This window comes from Paramormyrops kingsleyae, chromosome 21, assembly GCF_048594095.1.
Source record: "Paramormyrops kingsleyae isolate MSU_618 chromosome 21, PKINGS_0.4, whole genome shotgun sequence".
In the NCBI taxonomy this organism is placed as follows: Eukaryota; Metazoa; Chordata; class Actinopteri; order Osteoglossiformes; family Mormyridae; genus Paramormyrops; species Paramormyrops kingsleyae.
The window spans coordinates 12,195,801-12,216,059 of NC_132817.1; the positions used below are offsets into that span (position 1 = coordinate 12,195,801).

At 44.4% G+C, this 20,259-nt stretch overlaps 1 protein-coding gene across 5 annotated transcripts in view; it reads right to left on the reverse strand.

The window, feature by feature from the left end:
* Positions 1-1,076: 1,076 nt before the first annotated feature.
* Positions 1,077-20,259, reverse strand: part of LOC111847633 (N(G),N(G)-dimethylarginine dimethylaminohydrolase 1) — a 40,616-nt gene continuing 21,433 nt past the window's right edge. For 3 of the 5 annotated variants that reach the window (XM_023818992.2, XM_023818993.2, XM_023818990.2), the window contains exons 2-6: positions 8,801-8,900; positions 8,394-8,467; positions 7,869-7,988; positions 4,885-5,028; positions 1,077-2,459 (exon numbers count right to left, since the gene is read on the reverse strand). In XM_023818992.2, the coding sequence (XP_023674760.1) occupies positions 2,349-2,459; positions 4,885-5,028; positions 7,869-7,988; positions 8,394-8,467; positions 8,801-8,885 (534 nt within the window). In that variant the 5' untranslated portion in view covers positions 8,886-8,900 and the 3' untranslated portion in view covers positions 1,077-2,348. Of the gene's footprint in view, positions 2,460-4,884; positions 5,029-7,868; positions 7,989-8,393; positions 8,468-8,800; positions 8,901-9,101; positions 10,477-20,259 lie in introns of those variants that run through there. The other 2 variants (XM_023818995.2, XM_023818994.2) reach the window with 2 other exon arrangements.

Genomic DNA, 20,259 nt, shown 5'->3' on the forward strand with positions numbered 1-20,259 from the left:
TCGGCTGACAAGCAAAGATACGCAAAGTACTAGCTTTATATAGACATTTAAGCAGCAGATCGGTCCGGGCTGTTTCGCATTGTTTGACACAATTGTTTACTCTGAACGCAGGCGTATCAGTAGCTCTTTATCAGCCATCAGTGTCCATTATGCCGCTCGCAGCTATATTTACTGACCAGCTGCCAGCTGGCGCTTTGGGACACTGCCGTGCATCTGACACGCAGCCAAGTTTGTATCGCAGTACTGCAATGTAAAGTTTGCGCAGCAAGCTGTCAGCTCACTTCAGCGTGCTTTTAGGGTTTTAATTAAATTACTCATCGTTGTAGCACTGCACTGGTGATTCAATTTACGCATGTCATGTTGCAAGGAGCGTTGTTTTTGGATTTGGCTTATATTGTGTATACTGAATGATATTGTTTAGGACATACGAACAATTATTAAACGCAGGCTCAAGTGGGATTTAAAATTTATTGTATAATAATTCAGCATTTAGGGGCGTTTCTAACGGCATATTCAAACGCATGCAGTTAAATGGCGTCTCTAGTATGTCAAAAGTGCACGTGCCCTGTAATGCCTGTCAGGGCAGAGGCGCCGTAAAGGGACCCCAAACATTTTCAGACATAATTGGATTGGTTGGGGGGCCCAAAATCTCTACCAGCACCCGTGATACAGCGTGTACCCCTGCCTTGTGTCTCACCACCAGGGGCGCCGTAAGGGGGAGGAAAGCTAGGACGATTCCAAGGGCCCATGAGTGACAGGGGCCCTAAAAATTAGGAAAATAACTGGATTGGTTTGGACTGGGGGGCCTAATATGATATGCTTTCATGGGGCCCAAAATCTCTAGCAACGCCCCTGCTCACCACACCCTGACCAGGATAGGCGGTTAGAAGATAGACGAACGATCGACTTATAACGGACAGTATAAACATTGGCCATTAGATGGCGCTGTAGTTCTAAATTTACTATTTACACCCGGTTACGGATTTTGGCTATGCGTATATACTGCATTGAACATCAGCCAGTCAGTATTGTGAAGTCAATTCACAACAAAATAACTCGTCAAGCAAGAAAACAAATTTGAGACGAGGCACATATTTTATTAAAATCTATTAAAACCATTTAGACAAACATTAGACAAACGTACATATTACAATGTCTTTGGCACAACAAGTAGGTCTAAGTGAAACAGAACTATCTATACAGCAGAAATACTAAAAGAATCTATAATGACTGTTTTAGTATGGTCACATTATACAGGATTTACAGTCCTTTTTTTCACCAACAATACACATACGGGCACATATCATAGTTGTTCAAAGAAACTTTCAGTGTAATACAAATAGGTTACAACATAAAATTCCCATTTGTGGGAGTCCAAGCACCGGGGGTGCTGGGTCCCTATTGTTCTTTTTTTTTGTGATTTTGTGAGTTTGTTTCTCCTTAAATCCTGAACCAGTTGCAGTTTGAACAGGTGTTTATAAGGCTAATAAGGTTTTAGATGAGTATAATACAGAAAAACGCAGATAAAGTAGGCCTTTTGTAATTTTAGAGCTTTTTAAAAAGCTTCAATTGTTAGCGAGCAGGCTACGCTAACAGGACGGTAAGCCAGGGTAATAACCTGATCCTCTGCGAACAAACCTCACCATCTGCCGTCCTGAAATTTCCACAGAATATTCAATGGTCTTTAAACAGTCGTTTTATGGCCTTGCACTTCACATTTTTAAACTCACGGGGTCATTTAAAAGAGAATAAATACACCTGGTTTCATATCAAAAGGCGTTTTGAACAATGAAGACTTTGTTAGGCTCACAAGAACATTCGTAGTGTTCACTTTCTGACTTTTTATGACGGCAAACTGAAAACTTTGATTTCTAATCGCCAGTGCCAAATAAAATCATCAGCACCAAATCCCATGGAAAAAAATACATGGCTATGGTTCAGTAATACTCCTTATAGGTCTATGATGGCAGAAAGTGAAAACTAATCTGAATAAAAACGAATATTCAGCATATGCATGCAAACTGAAAATACAGGTTTTAACAAAACGAAAAGTGTTGGTGAGAAGGAAGTTTGGGCTCCATCATTAATTGTGTGAATATCGAACGATATTAGAAATCGACACTATTCGAAAATGTTTATTTTTGTAGGGAATATACCGCAACAACTACAATACTAAAATAACTGTAGGTACTCTACGCGGGTTTCCAAATTATCAGGGAGTGCTATAAACATCAATTGTTACGACAGAGACTCAAACTTTCACCTTCCTCTCGATCGCACACACCTTGATCACACAGCCTTAAGCACATCAAGAGCACCCTGGGGGACACGGTTTTGAAGAGCCTGGCTCACACCTTCTTGTGGATGAGTACAGAGCAACAGGTAAGAGCGCCATCCACCTTCACCTTTTCGGCATTGGAGACGGGAATGAGCAAATAGTCCTTCAGTCTTTCAAAGACCTGGAAAAAACGGCAAAAAAAACGGCAGCGTCCTTATTTTGTTGGTTGGCATCCAGACATTGCTGCAAAGCTCCACAAACCACATTTGGACAGCATTAAAACGGCGCACGGTAATTATGCAATGATGACATGTCTATATTTGCTGGCTAAGCCTTCCGCTTTAAAAGAAATCATTAATATAACATCAATTTAATTCCTTAAGCAAAAGCGTTATTACGTAAACAAATTTTAAAAATGATGTGTAATTTGTGACGCCTGTCTGAGATGCCGTGGTTTTCCTTAAACTCCTCCAAGAAATCATTGTGCACAGGAATGGAGCAGATTCCCCATACATGATGTAAGCCCTGTTTTGGCGGTAATTGCATGTTAGTCACAAGAAGAGGCTGGATGCCTTCAGCGACAACTGTCTAAAGACTTCACTGTAACGTTTATAAAATAAATTGTCTTATTATAGTTTTAATTTTAAAAGATTCTATGGCTACATGCACTTCCAGATGAATTCTTAAAACAGGAGTAAAGTTTGTCTTTTTGTAAGCTAATTGCATTCAAAAGGACAGCAAACAAATGCCAGGAGACAGGAATGCAAGGAACTCTTTAAACTCTATAAACGAAAAGTGGGACTATTATGTAACAGATGTACTGAATAGTACTGGGTTTGGGGTGCAGGATTTAATAAGCAGAGCAGCTGGAAAGGCAGGCCATGGAAATGAAAAGAATCATTTTGTTGTTGTTTTTGTGTCGAAATGTGGGTGCTAGGAGCTTTCTGTCCTCCCTAGTCGAAAAAAAATACACTATTTTGTGTGCTTGCTGCTTGTGAATTAACGCGGACGGACGTCAACACACACGTCAATAAATGATTAGGGAATCGTGTGTCAGATTCAAACCAAGAACTGGATGGTCCTGTAAACTGATTACATCTTTGCTTTTCTGCACTTCATTCCAAACATCTTGTTTTAGATCATTGTAACGCTCCATTGTCTTCAACTGTAAAAAATGTTCATTTCTTGTCCCACCAACATGTATTTCATGATACATTTGAATATATATTCTTTCATTTGAACTGTAAATATATTTTTTCTCTGCACATTAAGTTTAACAGTCTCCAGGAGTCATCATTCATCCTTCCTTCCATCCATCCATCCATCCATCCATCCATCCATCCAAGTATTTTATATACTTATAAAATGGGCCAAGGTGCCGACCCATTGCAGGGCATTAGGCATCTTGCATCAGGCTTCTATCCAGCTATCATGTGAGCGGCGTTTTCTTTACCCCAGTCTTGCTCGACCATTTAAGAAAGCACCAGGGCATCAAAGGACAAACAGTTTGTCATTCAGGGCCTGTGTTTGGAGATCTCCTCAAAGAGAATAAATCTGATCTGAGAACAGCCCACGTAGTTCACGTAGTTCCTAATATGGCTAAAGGCCATGAGAGCCTGCGAGCATGAATCACTGTGACAAAAGCCCCCGCGATGCTTGCGGAAATATATCTGGGGGGGGGTAACAGAGGTCAGGGAGGGGGAACAACTAAAATTGTACATAATTGAAATAATATGAATGTGTGAAGCAGTTCACTAGCCTAATAAAACGACAGCTGGCCTCTAAGTATCTATAGCCCCTGTAAACATCTGGTTATTCTGTGTTTTCCCAGTGGACCGATGGAACAATCTCAAATCTCTGTGCAAAAAAAGCAGCAAAGACCAGGGCCGGTTTTTAATCCCAGTCCAGCCCTGTCTGTAAATGTTTTTGATAGCTTCCGTAATTAATTTATTATCGTTTAATTGTTAATGTTTGCCGAACTGCCCAAGTGTATAACGTTAAACCGCTGTAGTCCTTCTGTCGTGCAGTTCCTAGTTTGTTTAAAATGCACGTGTGATCCTGCTGCAAAGTCTTTAAGCGCCACATAAAAATAACCTGAAGTGATGCCAAAGAGAACATTTCGGGAAGGACAGCTTGATAACTCATTAACACATAGTTAGGCTGTATTATCAGCTCATTACAGCCCAATCCAGAGATTAAGACCTAATTCAGAAGCCTAAAGTATTCCTCAGGGCATCTGTTTTGATCCACTGACATGCTGTGCTCTTGACAAAAGCTAATGTCTTCTAATTCAAGGGCATACATGTTAAATTGTTTTGGAACAATCTCAAAGAGTACTGCATTATAGATTTTTTTTAATCAAAGTACTCATATTTATTTGATAATAATTCAAGAATTCAAACAAGTCTCAGCTTTACATCACTTTACATGTCTGTGCTGAAGGCAAAAAATACTAATTAGCATCTGAGACTGGAAGAAGTACAGCAGAAAGAATATTGTTATTTTGGACTTGTGTCAAATGATCAGCAGGGGCAGCTAGATCTGAGGGTACGACATTTACGCCATGCTGGATCGCGTGGGTGATGAGGCGAGCTGGGGGTTCATACTTTTGCACTCTCGGGGAACTCCTCCGGCGTGCAGTGCAGTAGCGTGTGACCCTTGTCAGGGAGGTGCACGTAGATGCAGTTGGCTGCCGCGTCGTCAGGAACCGTCAACTTGTCATAGCGATGGTCACTCATCTGCTTCATGATCTGCAGGGGACGGCTTGGACAGTTAGGACGAGCCACCACCCCAACCAGTATCTCCTGACCTTCCTATAATTTCCATGCCATAATAAACGTGGTCTTCATGACATCCTGAAGATATTCAGCGTTTGTGTAATATCTTAAACAATTGAAATGTTCTGGGGTCCTTGGACCTGTGTTTCATCTGAAATACCAAACGGTCTGTCAGCCAGAGTTATGGTAAGATTCTATCTTAGACTGTCTGGTCAGGATTCCAGCTGTTATCCTGGAAAGGCAAGAAATGTTTAAACAATAGGGCCAATTAATCATTTGGGGGAAAATGATGGTTCACATGGTTTAGTTTTGCTTTTATCTGGACTACTGTTAACTTTCCTTATGTCATTGTTAGCTTTTACTGCTTTGTTAGGTCATACATGATTTTCCGTAAAATGCGTAGGAGTATGAGTTACTCACTGCTATATTTACAGAAGACTCTGGGATATGTTCTTTGAATAAAATGAGTTATATTTAGCGGGAGAGGTCACTCTCATTCTCAGTCCTGTAGCCTGAGTCAGGGGAACCACAGCTGAGCTCCGGGTTTATTTGGAGGGGATGACCTCACAGCCGGAACCTGTTACTAACTTAGTTATGATGTCATCGTCATCGTAATGGCAGCACCGAAGATGGACCAAACCTGGAGGTGACGTGGTGGTCGAAGAGTTGCGCACTGGTGACATTACATCAGCGAGGGGATGGAAGCACATGGCGGGTGGGGGGTGGGCGGGGGGGTTGGGAAGGGACCAGATGTCAAGTGGGTGTGTTCTTTTCAGGAATGGACAGCAGCTTGGAGTGTATGACATTATTTATCACTGTCTAAATGAGCTGTCTTTAACATGGTGATCCAACTGGTTGAACTGGTGCCTGAAACCCAGCACCAGCTCTTACTTCAGGGGATTCCAGATTACCCCCCAAGCAATTCAGGGAGCCCCAAAGGTGCCTCTACTTTGGCTGTGTCTGAATTCAGAGGCTACATCCTTCATAGGACATGATCTATGTAGGTGTAGCCTTTGTAAGCTGCGTTCTTCAAAGGTCGTACAGAAAGCATCAAATGGGACGGTCTGGCCTGCGGTAAATTTCCTATTTATGTCACCAGCTGTTCCCGCTGTCGACCTTGGGCCACAAAGCGCCTCTCCTATTGACTACCCAGCATACACCCACTTTACTTCTATGCAATGAATCTTGGGATATGTTGGGCTGCGAAGAATCCATCAGGTGATTCTTCGAAGAGCAGGAAAAGAGGGATGCATTTCTGGGCTGCATTTGAAGGAGCCTTTGAAATGGGACAGCCTTGGGGCGTCACTGTGACTCATTCAGTCGTCAAATGCAACCTTAGAAGGATGCAGCCCCTGTATTCAAACACAGCCTGTGTCTCCTGTTATGGTTGTGTTTCCTGTTCCCTGTGTGTCCTGTGATCAGAGGCGGACATTTCAGGTCCAGGAAGTAAAAATCCAAACCAGGATTTTGTTTCAACCAACCACTTGAGCACTCTGTGACTGTGACTCTTTATACTCAACTGATTGGTTGAAACAAAATCCTGGTTTGGATTTTTACTTCCTGGACCTGAAATGTCCGCCTCTGCCAGTGATGACTGGTGTCTGATGTAGCGGTGACTCTTACAGTATATATGGTGTGTCTCTTGTACAAGGCACCATTTCTAATTAGCAGCTCCTGGAAATTATTGGATGTTTTGGATTGGATAAGTTTTCAAATAGTATCTAACAGGACGTAAAACCTAATTACAAACTTAAATTGGCACACATTTGCATAATTAGTTGCACAGATACTGCAGTTAATCTCGCCATACTGAAAATCAATTGCAAGTCCTCTATTTTATCATTTTTTCAGTTTTTTACTAGACTTGTAATGAGATACACATTATTCAGGATGCATATTGCACAGTAAACCATTAAGTGACATCACAGCCATATTGATTTTGATACAGGATAGTTGATCTCTTAAATTATTCAAATTACGCAGCTGTGATTCATCTCCAGATGCTCTTGGCCTGTGTGAGGGAGGTGGAATTCTTAGTGGAAAAATAGATGAATAAATTCCCATAATTCCCAGTGCTGGATTCCACAACACAATAAAGCAAGGTGTTAGTTTCCCCAGGCAAATAATAAATTTAGTTGGAAATAAAAACAAAATAAAAGGCACGGAGTCCATAGAAAAGTCATAGCTGTTTACCGCCAAACCTAATTTGGTGTGGGGGTTTAATAACAGTGATATGTGGCCTGTTGTCAGTGTGCCGCCTTCAGGGGTGATTCCTGTCAGCTGCAGTTACTGGCCTGGATTCTCAAGGCAAACTACTTGAAGGAAGATGTACAGAGACTTTGAGAGCATATATGAGCTTCTCAGAGTAGCAGTGTGAGCTGGGATATCAGGAACCACAAAAGCCACGTTCACAAAGGAATAACGCTAATCTGGTCACCATGGTCTGATGCTTTGTCTTCAGTAATAGTGAAAAAGAAACCAACTCAACCTGACTTGTCCTTGTCCATTTTTCATAACTGCTTATCCAACACAGGGCTGCGGTGGCCCTGGAGTCCATCCCATGCAGCACAAGGCCAGGAGCAGGACAGGATATCAATCGATTCCAACTCATATGTACATCACACCATAAAGGCAATTTGGAGAATCAATTTCACTTATTGGATTATGGGAGGAACCTGGAGTACTGTATTAGAAGCTGTATGAAGCAGGTTGGAAAACTCAGCTTCAGATCAAGATGCTGACTTTCAGGCTCTTCCATGAGGACCAGACCCAGAACCATGAATCTCAGAAAAGGCCAAGAGACGTTGTTGTACCTTCAGGGCTCGCTGGGCCTGCTCGCTGGACCCAATGATGATCAGGTCCGGTCCTCCCATGCTGCAGAAGCTCTTCAGGTGCCGGCCGTTCTGCACGGGAACCACAGAGACAGCGTAGTCCTGCAAAACACGAGTCCGGCAGGTAGGAAATGGGCGCTGTCTCTGAGCAGACAGTTGAGACTAAACGAAGGCACTTAAGAAGACTATGTCAATGTGTAATGAGCTCTGCAAGGACGTTCCTGAAGATTCTTCTAGAAGAATCTTCTTTCCTGACTTCATGACCAGGTCTGTGAGTTCAAGTCCTCGACACTTTTTTTGATGGTAACAAGAGGTGGCCTCAGTGAGTGGCCTGTAACCATCCTGAATGTATATGAGATACCATGGGAATAAATGAGTATGCAACTAGACTGTTTGATGCAATCACCTGGTCAGGGTTCAGAGGGAGGGAAAACTCTTTGTGCTGCAGAATCCCATGTTTGATTTCACACCAAGAGCCTTTCGCAGAGACGCAGAATCTCACCCCACCTTGAACGTGTCCGCGAGAATTTCCGCCCCCCGCTGATTGGTCCTCTCAGACAAGCCCACAAAGAACTCTCTGCCTGAGCGGGTAGATATGGTCAACGGGTTAGATGTCACCGGTGGGTGTCAGAACCAAAAAACCTGGACACGCCCTGCAGAATTCGTAACAGAATTAACTATGGCACAGATTAATTACTAATTATGGCACCAAGCTGGGGAACAGCTGGCTGATGAACAGGAAAAAAATGTTGACAGATGTTGGGTGTTTCTCATAAAAGGGATGCAGATAAATCTGTCTGTACCAGCAGGGGCACCTCTAGAGATTTTGAGCCCCATGAAAATGTATCCTATTGTTAGTCAGGGGCCCTTGGAATCATCATAACTCCCCCCCCCCAAACGGTGCCTTTTCGTACCAGTGAATAAGACATCCATTCCATCCAAGGTGGCCGACTCGTCATCTATTTCCACGATGTTCAGGTTCATTTCTTTGAGCACCATCTTCACAGCTTCAGTCTGGGAAAAACAAGGGTGCACTGAGCATCAGAGGAGAGAAAGGGCCATGTTTACAGGCTAGACGCAGCAACTCTCTGGGCGGAAACATCCCCACTGGTCACTGAGGAGAATTACAAGCTGCTTTACATAGAGAACACCAGCGTGCCACTGCAGGTATCACAAAACTGCAAGGACACAGGTGCTGAAACATGCATCAGTTACCCAGAATAAGCCAGTTCAAGTACTCCAGAGATGAAGCAGAAGTTTGGCAGCCATGAGCTCAGAAGACTCACTTGGTTCGAGGGCTGATGCACAATGAGGTCAGGCTAACTGAAATTCACATGCCTGTTTGTCCACTTGACTGCCCAAGCAGGCTGATTATGTCAAACTGATAAGCCTTCTTCCAGGCTGAAACAGTGTGTATCTGTCAAACAGCACATAGCCCCACCCTCTGGCCCAATTTCCCAGCATGCACCAGTAGTGACTGAGCTCCAGAAGACTCCTCTCTGACTTGGATAGTGGAGCTTTCTGGCAGCGGCTCCTGCGCTCCTGCGCGCGCAGTATGTCTGGCTCCCTCCTCGCATTCCTAGCTGCAGACACCTCACCTCCACAGCTCTGCGCCTCCCTGGTTCACGGCTACCGTGTTAGCATTTTGCTGCTGGGTGCGACATGTAATTGCGATTGGCTAAAGTTTTGCTGTCGTCAGCGATTCTTGAGAAATGCTATTTCTCATGTTAGCTTAAAAGCCGGAAAATTGAAGCTCCCACAAATTCTAGTGGCATAACTCTCTTTTTAAAGCAAACCGCTTCAGGTTATTTTTAGCACACCTTTTTCCAGGAGTCATTATATTGTATGTTCTTAATTCTTATTCAGATCATTTTTTACACAAGCACTTGTGACTGTGGAATATACCAAACCGGCCCTCGATCCATGTGGGTTCAGTCAGGTGACCACCCATTCAGTATGACAGACTGAGTAATAACGAAGGAATTTGGACTTTAATGTGTTTTGCTACGGTCAGAATCACTCATAGCTTAAATCGTGGCAAAGAACACAAGGAAAAATAGTTTGGTGAGATGGGGGGGGGGGGTGGCTGACAGAGGGATCTGTTTCCTAATCTTCTATCAGAACCTCCCTGCCATTCACCGACAAACAAACAGCCAACCGGGGAGTTTCTGCTATTACAGCTGGCGGATACCATGGGGATGGTGCAGGCCTGAGGCAATAACCTCTGCTTTCAACAAGAAGGCATTTCCTATTGGCCGCTTGGGCATTCAGCCGGGGTCCCATTGTTCAAGTGAGTGACCCCGCAGAGTGGGCATTGACGAGCGTTCTAGAGTCACGGGGCCAAGCGCAAACCACCTGACACAAAAAGCACAGAGAGGACCAAAGGGTCTCAGAGCCCGTCTGAGAGTCCAGCTGTAAGGTTTTAGGTCTCTCTTTTTGTTGACAGCTCAACAAGCAGGCAGGAGATATTACTGAATGATGACCAGACTGGCCCTCAAGGCCTCTCCATATTTAAAAAGGATGCTTATCGCAGACCAGCATCAAAGAGTGGAAATCGGTCCCCTGTTTTGTTTCAACTGTTTTGTTTCAACAGTTTTGTTTCAACAACTTTTCTTATATACGGTCAATATTCATAACTGAAGAGCAGATTGGGGCGAGGGGGGGAGGGGGGTGGGGCATGTATCCTGAATAAGTTGCCCTGTACATTAATATATTAATCATATGTATTTATGATCACAATCTTAACAATAGAGAACACAAAAAGTTAACTGTGGTTAAGCATTACATGCAATAAAACTTAAAAATGCATCAAAACAGCGTATCACTACACTTGCTTCTTCATTTCTAATGTCCCTGTGAAAATGCATTAAAATATCATGCTATTCACAGATTGCTTCTTACACGTCTTAATTCTAGCAGGGTCTCGCTAGTAGGTGAAATTTTGGCAGCAGTATCATAAACAAAACAACTCAAAATATTAAAACTCCTGACAGAATTCAAGGCATTGTGAAATTAACATTAAATGGTGAAGAAAACACATGATTATTTAGCGCAAAACCTTTTATTGAACCCTTCAATGTTTTGCTAAACTTTAGGACATTAACAAAAAAAAGGTTAAAGGTGAAGGAGGCGGAGCTGCGCTTTGGAAAGGTACAATTTGGACATAAAGAGGCGGAGCTACACTTATGGCAAGGCACAATTTGGACATAAGGTGACAAAGCTGCGCTCTAGAGAGGTGCGATTTGGACATAAGGAGGCCGAGCTGGGCACTGGAGGGTGCGATTTGGACATAAGGTGACAAAGCTGCGCTCTAGAGAGGTGCGATTTGGACATAAGGAGATGGAGCTGGGCACTGGAGAGGTGCGATTTGGACATAAGAATCTCCATCTATATTTAAACCCTGTGTAGAATTATTTCTTCTCTCTCCCCAGAATAAATAATAAACACTCTCATCTGCCCAATTTGACTGAGGACAGTTGCCATGGTGCTCCAGGCTGACACAAGTGCAACAGAGAGTGCGCCATGGGTGCACTAATCTTCCTCAAATTAATTTTCTATTTCCAGCAACTGAATACTGATGTTATTTTTCATGTCAGGATCATTTTAGCCATTACAGATGGAAATTTCAGTATTTGTCTGTATACAATTAATTCCTGACACAATACTGCTTTTAATTAGAGGTTCCGCATGACACCGTATGCAGAAAAACACATCCACCTGAAAAATAAGACCTGGCTCAGTCCAGCTTGAGTGTAGAACCTTCTGTTAAAGGCCTGGTTCATTAACCAAAGCCTCTGTTCACATAGAAGAAAGAGATTAATTCATCATCAGTACAACTGCCTGTATGTATTTACAACAAAGGCGGTCCAATCTGACTGATTAACGTACATTCGTAGCTGACAGCCACACTGCCGGAGCACTCACCTGAAACCTCTGAAAAAAATCTTGAAGTTGCAGGTAGACTAGACTCTAGACAGCTAGACTAAAGGGATGACCTTTGACCCTCTGGGTTGATTGTCTTGCTACACATGAACCTAAACTGCAGCTGTCCCAATAGCTGATGAAATAGAATGACAGGGCTCAGCTCATGGAGCTGACATCACGCAAACACTGCGTTGCGCTGTGAGTCTTTCCTACGAAAAGATCGACAGGCGTGTGACAACAGTTCATTCAAAATGATGCAATTAGAGGGCAATTTCAGCCCCTATAGGATATACTTGGTCATGACAAGGCCATATAAACAGACTGATTACACCGTTCGGAGACTGGAAATTCCATTTAGGTTCTACTGGGGATGGAAGCAGCTCAGGACTAAGATCAATGCCATGGAAGTCAAGGGGTCCTCAGTGCTGGAAACCCGAATCCTCAAGCTGGGAGGAACAATGGAAAAACAAACGCTGCCTTCCCAGAAGGTGCCAAGGCTTGCTGGGGTACCTGCGAGGCCCCTGGACGAAGCCCCGTTGGCTGGATTATTATCTGTGACCTGGATCAAAATTCCTGAGTGGGCACCAGGGATCAGGAAGTTCTTGAGTAATGAACATTCAAACAAGATGATGTTAAATGTCCAGTGATTACCAACCTAAAGGGACAAAAGCCCAGATTCAAACCTGGAGCTCTCAGCAGTGCTGGTGAATGTGACCAAACTGGTGATAATAATTGACAAAAGTATGGAAATGGTGCACAGAGTAGGGGTATTATACTGGAGTGTTGTCCAAACTGCTGCAAATGGGCGCAAAAGCACTGAGTGGTTGGAAACATGTTCCTCTGTCAGACATATTTGTTTCTGTGTTCCCCTGATGTCTCAGGTGGTACTGTGTCTCCAGGCCACAGAGACGGCCTAACTCCAGAAAGGACTGTTCGCGCTCCTGCATTCATTAAGCTATAAACTCAAGGGATCGGTGACCACAGATGCCCAGCTATACATATTACGTGAAAAAATGCTGTGAATATACATGAGTCTATATTTAAGCTGAGTTAAGTTTTTGATGATCTTGTGCCTTACTGCAAAAGTATGAAAAGCATAGAGAAATTACAGACACAAAGCAGCAGGCAGAGAGGATATATATACAAAAATCATATCCATTCATTGGCATCATGTGATTTCCATTCATCCATCCATCTTCTAAGCACTTATCCTGAGCAGGGCCATGGGGGAGCCCTACGCCGGACAGCCCCCCCCCCATTACCCTTTTAAGAGACTGTACGATGGATGGATGTATTGTTTGATATGATGCTTGGAATCCGATTAATTTTTTTCAATTTGTACTTATTTTTCAGGGCAGCATTGAGTTTATGTCTCGTTTAATGGTTTTAGTTGGTAATTTGATGCAAATCTGAGGATATAGTGCAGGCCCAGTAGAAACAGCCTCTGGTATAATACAACGAAACTCACCTACCCAAAATTACATTACTGAATAGCTTCTTGTAGAGTTACACAGATGTCTGAATTGGTTTACTTGAAGGTTTGGGATCACATTGCTTCTGTGTAAGTAGTGCTTAGTTTCTTTGTAGTAAGGGAATTTATTAAGGTGAATCACTGTGTCTGATTTGACGTATTGATGCAAATTATTGCGAGCCGTGTCATGTTAGCAAGTGCTAACTGGAACTGCGCCTGGAATCTTACACAGGGAAAGTGACATTAAAATCCGCCCCTGATGCGGCAACACCCAAAAACCAAAGGCGAAACTGGGGGTGAGTCCAGACGCTGCTAGTTTTAATGAAACTCCTAGGAAACTGTGAGCTTACAGAGAAAATCCTGTGTGGTGGAGAAACGTGACACATACACTGATCAGGATGAAACTATAGTGAGAGCCTGAGACAGTATCAGGTAAAAGCTAAGTGCTAAGATGGGGGGAGAGTCTGTTGAAGAGGGATCCTGGGGTTTAGATGGAGGGGAGAGTCTGCTGAAGAGAGATCCTGGGGTTTAGATGGAGGGGAGATTTCTCTCAGCACCATGGCTTGCTAACGCTAACTCCCCGCTCATGTTTAGTCCTCTGGGTCTGGCCATTCACATTTCCAGGGAAGCTTCTTAGACCTATTGTTTTGAAGACGGCATTTCTGAGCTTGAAAGTTGACCCAGTGTTTCCAGATGCCTGTCACAGGGACTGAAGGGAATCACAAAAACGTCTGGGACCCAAATTATTATTTATGAGGTTTTGTCAGAAAAAAGCAGCTCCATCTTCCAGCTTGGAAGGTAGCTGCAGAGGTGGGTTTACCAGCGTGGGATGGATGTCGTGTAAATCACGTGCAACACAGGGGATTGTATCCTAATTATTTCATATGTTGCATCTGTCATTTGGGCATATTTTACAAGGGAAACCATCTGGAAATCTATGTCAGATAAGCTAATGAAAAAGATTGTCTAAGTGTTTGTTAAGGCTCACTGGCATCTTTAAATTGCCCCGAGTGTATGTGCCCTGTGAAGGACTGGCATACCATCCATGGGGAACCCCGGCCTTGTGCCCTGTGGGATTATCCGTGTTTGGATTGCTGATGAATGCCTGTCATTTTGCCAGAACTCTATAACATTAGTAAATACCGCTACTTTCAGTTAGAGCTCCTAATGATGAATGCTAGAGGGTTACAAATGCATGCAAGGCACCATGGGGGAAAAAAATCTGAATTGTAAATCAAAGTGCAGAGTAAATCACTTGTGGCTTTAAATAATATGATATTAATAGAAATAGAAATGGATCGGAAAACAGTGAATGTGGTGCTTCTGCATAATTACTCAGAGGTAAAGACCTCTGACATGGATGAGCGGCTAAGACTTTGTGCATAAGATCAGATGATTGCCATTTCAAGCCCTGACCCTGGTAGAACATCTGTGAGCCCTAGAGTGAGACCCTTAACCCCCAAATCCTGGACCACTGCATGTTGGCTGACCTTGTGTTATGTTCCTCAAGCTATGGAGGGTGAGGAGGCGCAGGCAAGGAGAAGAATTTCAGTGTACCTGTATTTGTACGAATGGCAAATAAAGGTTTTTTTCATTCTCATAAATTGCAAAGCCTCCCCCTGGGATAAAGGCCCAATCACAGCCCGTCTTCATTGTGAAGCTGTATAGGGGGTGGATTGAGTAACGGAGTGGGATTTATCCGGCAGGACGTTCCTTTAGAAGCGGCGGGAAGAGGGGGATCAGGATGTTGGAAAAGCTATATGCAGTGCTAGGCTGTACAAATGCGGGTAAATGGGGCATCTCATGACCGCACTGTACAATAGGACAAATCATCTGAATGACGTATCATTTACAAATATAATCTACTGCATGTGTGCAGTTTGCGTGCTCTCTCCGTGTAGCGTGTGTATCCTCCAGGTAGTCCCACAGGCTAAAGATGAGCGCGATGGCGCGTAGCCGAGAGATACTGCCATCCCTTCCCGGGGGCCCCCGCCTCCGGCCCCGTGCTTCCCGGGAAGGGCTCCAGAGCCCTGGTGACCTAGGAACGGATTAGCAGTTATGACAGATGGAGGGATGAATCTAAGCCCAGCTACACACACAGCATGAGACGGAGTCTCTTGTTCGCTTTTGAGAAAACAACAACAGAGAAAGATAAGCTTTTACATTTTTGTATAAGACCATCCACTGACGCATGAAGGTATCTGGGGTTTAGGGAAGCTGGATGATTCCGTTTAATTGCTGGATCCGATTCATCCCGCTCAAATAGCCTTAATTATGTTAATTAAATAGGGATAATTACATGCAGCTGCTACCTCATGCATCAGAGACACGGAGATGCAACACATCTCCCCGCGGTAGGAATCCAGAACCTTGCCTTCTCACAGCGAGAACGTTCCCTGAGCAGGATACTGTATGAACATAAAAATTAAGCTTCACGTCAGAGCGGTGGGGGTGGGGGGCAGGTTGGGAGACACGGGCAGGCGGGTGTCCATCAGCCAGGCTTCCCCAGCGTCTCTCAGCGTCTGTGACCTCACCTGCATATGTGCGTCCGCATGTAGGGAGGGAAGCTGAGTGCATAAAGCAGCAACCGGCCCATAAACGAGCCCGAAGTCCGGAACGGCACCCGACCCCCCTACCCCCCCAAGTCAATAACAAATTATTAACCTTAGGCCGTGTGGGTAGACAGTTTAATAAGCAGTTGTATTATAAGTCACAGCTGGTAATTATGCAACGCACAAGTCTATCTCAACTTATGCATGTTAGCAGATGTGTTTCTGTTCCTGTCTACCGCTTTCCTGTCCTCTACAGCAGTGTTTCTCAATCCAGTCCTCAGGGACCCAAAGACTCCCTCTCAGCTCCTGGAAGGTAGCAAAAATGTGGACTGCCTGGCAGGTAGTGGGGGGGGAGCAAAAACATGAACCGTGAGAACCAAGTCGGGAAACAATGCACAACGACTTTCCCTGCCGTCCTGTCATTGCTGGGGAGGTCTACCCTTGCCTCCCCCCCCCCCCCACCCCACTGAGATGCCGGGGAGGAGGGTGGTAACACCGCACCGCACAGCCTGTCTCTGGGGGTCCAGACACCAGTGAAGAAACACAGAGCTCTTTTAAACCCAAAGTTTTGACGTTAGAGTGTCGCAAATCGAAATTTTCAGTAATCCATAGGAAAAAAACACCATTATCCAAAGTCTATTATGTCTTTGGCTGGCTTAAAAATGCTTTTTTTTTTTAAAAAAAAAAAAAGGTGGTGGTGGGGGGGGTGTGTGGGAGATGAACCAGTAACTGACCCAGACAAGGGCTGCCAAGGCAAGCCCTGAGCTCACTCCCGCCCCCTGTGGGTGTGAAGTGCACAGTCACACCCCAGATACCATGGGAGTGAATGGAAAAACCCAGAACTCGCCCCAAGTTATGAGTGTGGGCAAGATGCTGGCTCTCAGAGAAGTGCGGGATGCACGTAATAGATGTGGCGTAACACATGGTTCCCAGACACCTACCACAGCTGTACCATATATCGGACTGTTTAATCTGGGAAGAATAAGTAATATTACATCATTACTCCCACGAGTGAAGTCACGCCCATTTAATTTGAAGGGAATGATTAATTGGCTCTGCCACTGTATAATATTCATTAACATTAATTGCCTGTTTATGCCTTGTAATCAGTTTGTTAGCGATTAATCAGAGAAGCGTAAGCATGACACCCCAGTAGTACACAAAGGGAGGCCCAGCTGCAGTCCTCGCACGTGCCGGCAGGCTTAGCGGACAGCCCCCAGCGAGTGGGAAGCCGGCCTGACATGAGTAGCGTGTCGGAAGTAGCCGTTTCTCTTTAGCTACCACACATGGTACGAGAAGCGAAAACCTCCCTGAGCCTTTGTGACAGCATTTGCGATGATAGATATAGCTACCAGGCTTAACGTCAGCTTCACAGGGGGGCACAGGTAGCTATCTAAACAACTCAGCCGTTATGTGGTTTTCGTCATTAACAAAGGCGCAGACTTTCGAGAAACTGCATATGACGATAATCCGTGTGGGTGGGGGGGCGGCTCAGCAAGCCGTACTACGGCCTCGCCGCTCCATAATGAAGGGCTGGAGTCCATCACTGCACCATAAATCTGTGCGTGTGCAATTACACATTGTCCCAGTGTATTACTCATATTAAACACATCATTTGGGAAAAGTCGTATGATATATGACATTTTGACTAATTGGCCAGTGCTCTGTACTCAGAGGTTCTCAGCAGCAGTGTTGGGGAAGTTACTCACAAAAGTAATCCATTAAAGACAGAGGTGGAACGTTCAGGTCCAGAAAGTACAAATCTATACCAAGGTTTTGCTTCAACCAACCAGTTGAGTACAAAGAGTCACGGTCACAGAGACCTCAACTGGTTGGTTGAAACAAAACCATTTTCAAAACCATTCATTTGTGAATGAGCTTCACACTGCTCAGTAGATATTAGGAAATAAGTCACAGGGTTGGGAACCAAACATGGACTGGAGTGTCCCCCATCTGGGTCGAGCCCAGACCAGTACTACAGGCTGATACATCTCCGAAGTGATGCAACTGATCTCTCTGACATCACTGAAGACCCAGGATGCTTTAATCGGCTGATGCTGGGTTCCTCTGTGTCCTCTGCAGCATGCCGGCCAGTGGCAGAGTCCCAGAGTGCTGCCCTGGGCTTTCATCCACTCATTCCAGCGTGGTTTGGGTCCGTTCTGTTTTCACCCTTAATTAATCCCCATAATATAAATGCTCCTGCCAACAGTCATCAGTGGTCAAGGAGCGTAACTGGAAAAGAATGATCTTCTATTTATTCCATTTTATTTTATACTCAGGAGATTAAAACCAACCGCATTCGATTGCAATTTCCACACCAAAATTACCCTGTGATCTATTTTGGGTCGGATAATGGTTTCAACGTGAAAAAAAGTACATGGAACCTTCCAGAAAGCTGCGTGGTCCCTGGGTGCTTCAGGTCTGATTCCACACTAGGTCCTAGGAACCAAAACATTAACATAGCTCTGTTATGGAATATTCCTTTGATTTTATTAACCAACCCCATCTGCTTCTGTTCTGTCCAACAACTTCTGCATCAAAAGAATTAATTCCACAACTATCCTTGGGATCTTTGGCAAGGAACATGTCAGATTTGGCTCAAATACCCACAATTTGATTTATCTCGCCTTTCCCCTGCAGAAATTTCCACATCAGACACTTCGAAGAAGCATATTTCTCCCGCCTGGTCTCAGTGGCCAAACATCTACCTGTCTGAGCTGGGTTCAGGCTCCGTGTTCCTCGGGGTCGGTGGACAGACCCAGACAAGCCAGGCCTTATGGAGAACCGTGAGCATGTCTGCCTGGCCCGCTTCCAGGAGCCTCAGACCATCCATCTGGGAAACATCTGACCAGATGTCGCTACGATTGACGGGCATTACTGACGCTGTGCCGGGGGGGGCTGGAATCCCTCAATGAAAACATGGGGTTTGCCTCAAAAGGGAACAACCCAAACGTCTAGGAAGGTGAAGTGTAGGAATCCGCTAATGTGAAGCAGATCTTCATCAGCACATCCAAACACTTATGAAACCTCAAGCTCCGTAGCGTACTTGTAGGTGAGGTGATATCACTGGAGACCTCTGTGGGCTGTTTCTAATTAAATAATTAGAATACTGGGCTTATTATTAAAGCAGTAAAATAACCATTGTTGTCTAGACCTAACATCACACAAAATACTCGCTGAACCACTTTAAGCAAATGTTTATCACATAACACATTTCAGGGCTCATGTTTATGTATCAGCAGACCCGTGATAACAAATCACGACAAACGAGTAACTTAATAACACTCAGAGAGACTTTTTTTCTTTTTCCTTTTTGAGCTTCCACATACAGTACCGTGCAAAGGTCTCAGGCAGTCAAAGAAATGATGTTTCAATGATCTTTGTGTTTGTGTAAAGCTATGCTACTCTGACTGTCAAAGTGTGTCAGCTTAGCCATTTCAGAACCTCTCCTAACTCACAGCAATACAGTCTCTACATCCAGTATAGCTTTTTAGAGAATTTTTGCTACGTTTTAATGTTACTGTTAATTTGCATATATTGTAATGTTGATGTTAATTGTGTGATTTTTTTTTTCCCCTATGCAAATATACACTTGCTACGTAGACGAATAAGCTTTAAGCATTTTCTTTGACCGCCTAAGACTTTTGTACAGTACTATCGCTTTTGGGTGAATGCAGACATCTTTAATTCCTCTCCGTTCACATGTGATGAAAATGAATAAGTCTCCTTTCAGCACCTTCCCGCCCGATAACTCCAAGCTGTCTGGCAGGGGGTCCCTGGGGAAGTCATTCCAGGAATTCCTCCACGGATTCCGAAAGGCATAACCTCGCAGGATGTAAACGGAAAACGACGGGGGGGGTTGTAGAAACCTGCAGGTTCACGCCGGGCAGGAAGGAGAGACGGGATGTGACCCGCGACATTACGGTAGCGAGCTGTTAGCCTGCAGTGGTGTGGGCAGGCCTCCCCGTCGGCTGAGAGGCTCCACACAGGCCTGCTAACAAGGACGCTGCCTGTGTCTTTCCCAGCCCTAGTGGTGTACTGTATTTTGCGCACCATAAGGCGCACTGGATTGAAAGGCGTACTCTCAGTTGCGGGGCTTATTTCTGTACTTAAGCCATACATAAGGCGCACCGTATTATTCGCCGCATGCAAAAACAAGGTAACAAAAGCAATTCTCTCGCTGCTGCTCTATTCCCATTTACAACCGCGTAACTGATAGCCTGTAGTTTGAATTGTGCATCGTAAGCATCGTAAGCATGTCTCCTCTCTGATGCCATTTTCAGGGTCCTTAGCTAAACAAATGTTGTTTCGCAGCGCACCGGTAGTACAATATACCTACCTGCCGTAGGCGTGGCGGAGGTAAGCGTACCTCTGTACGTGGCTTTACGTAATGTTCTGCAATTGGTTTATCGCTGCCAGCATACGT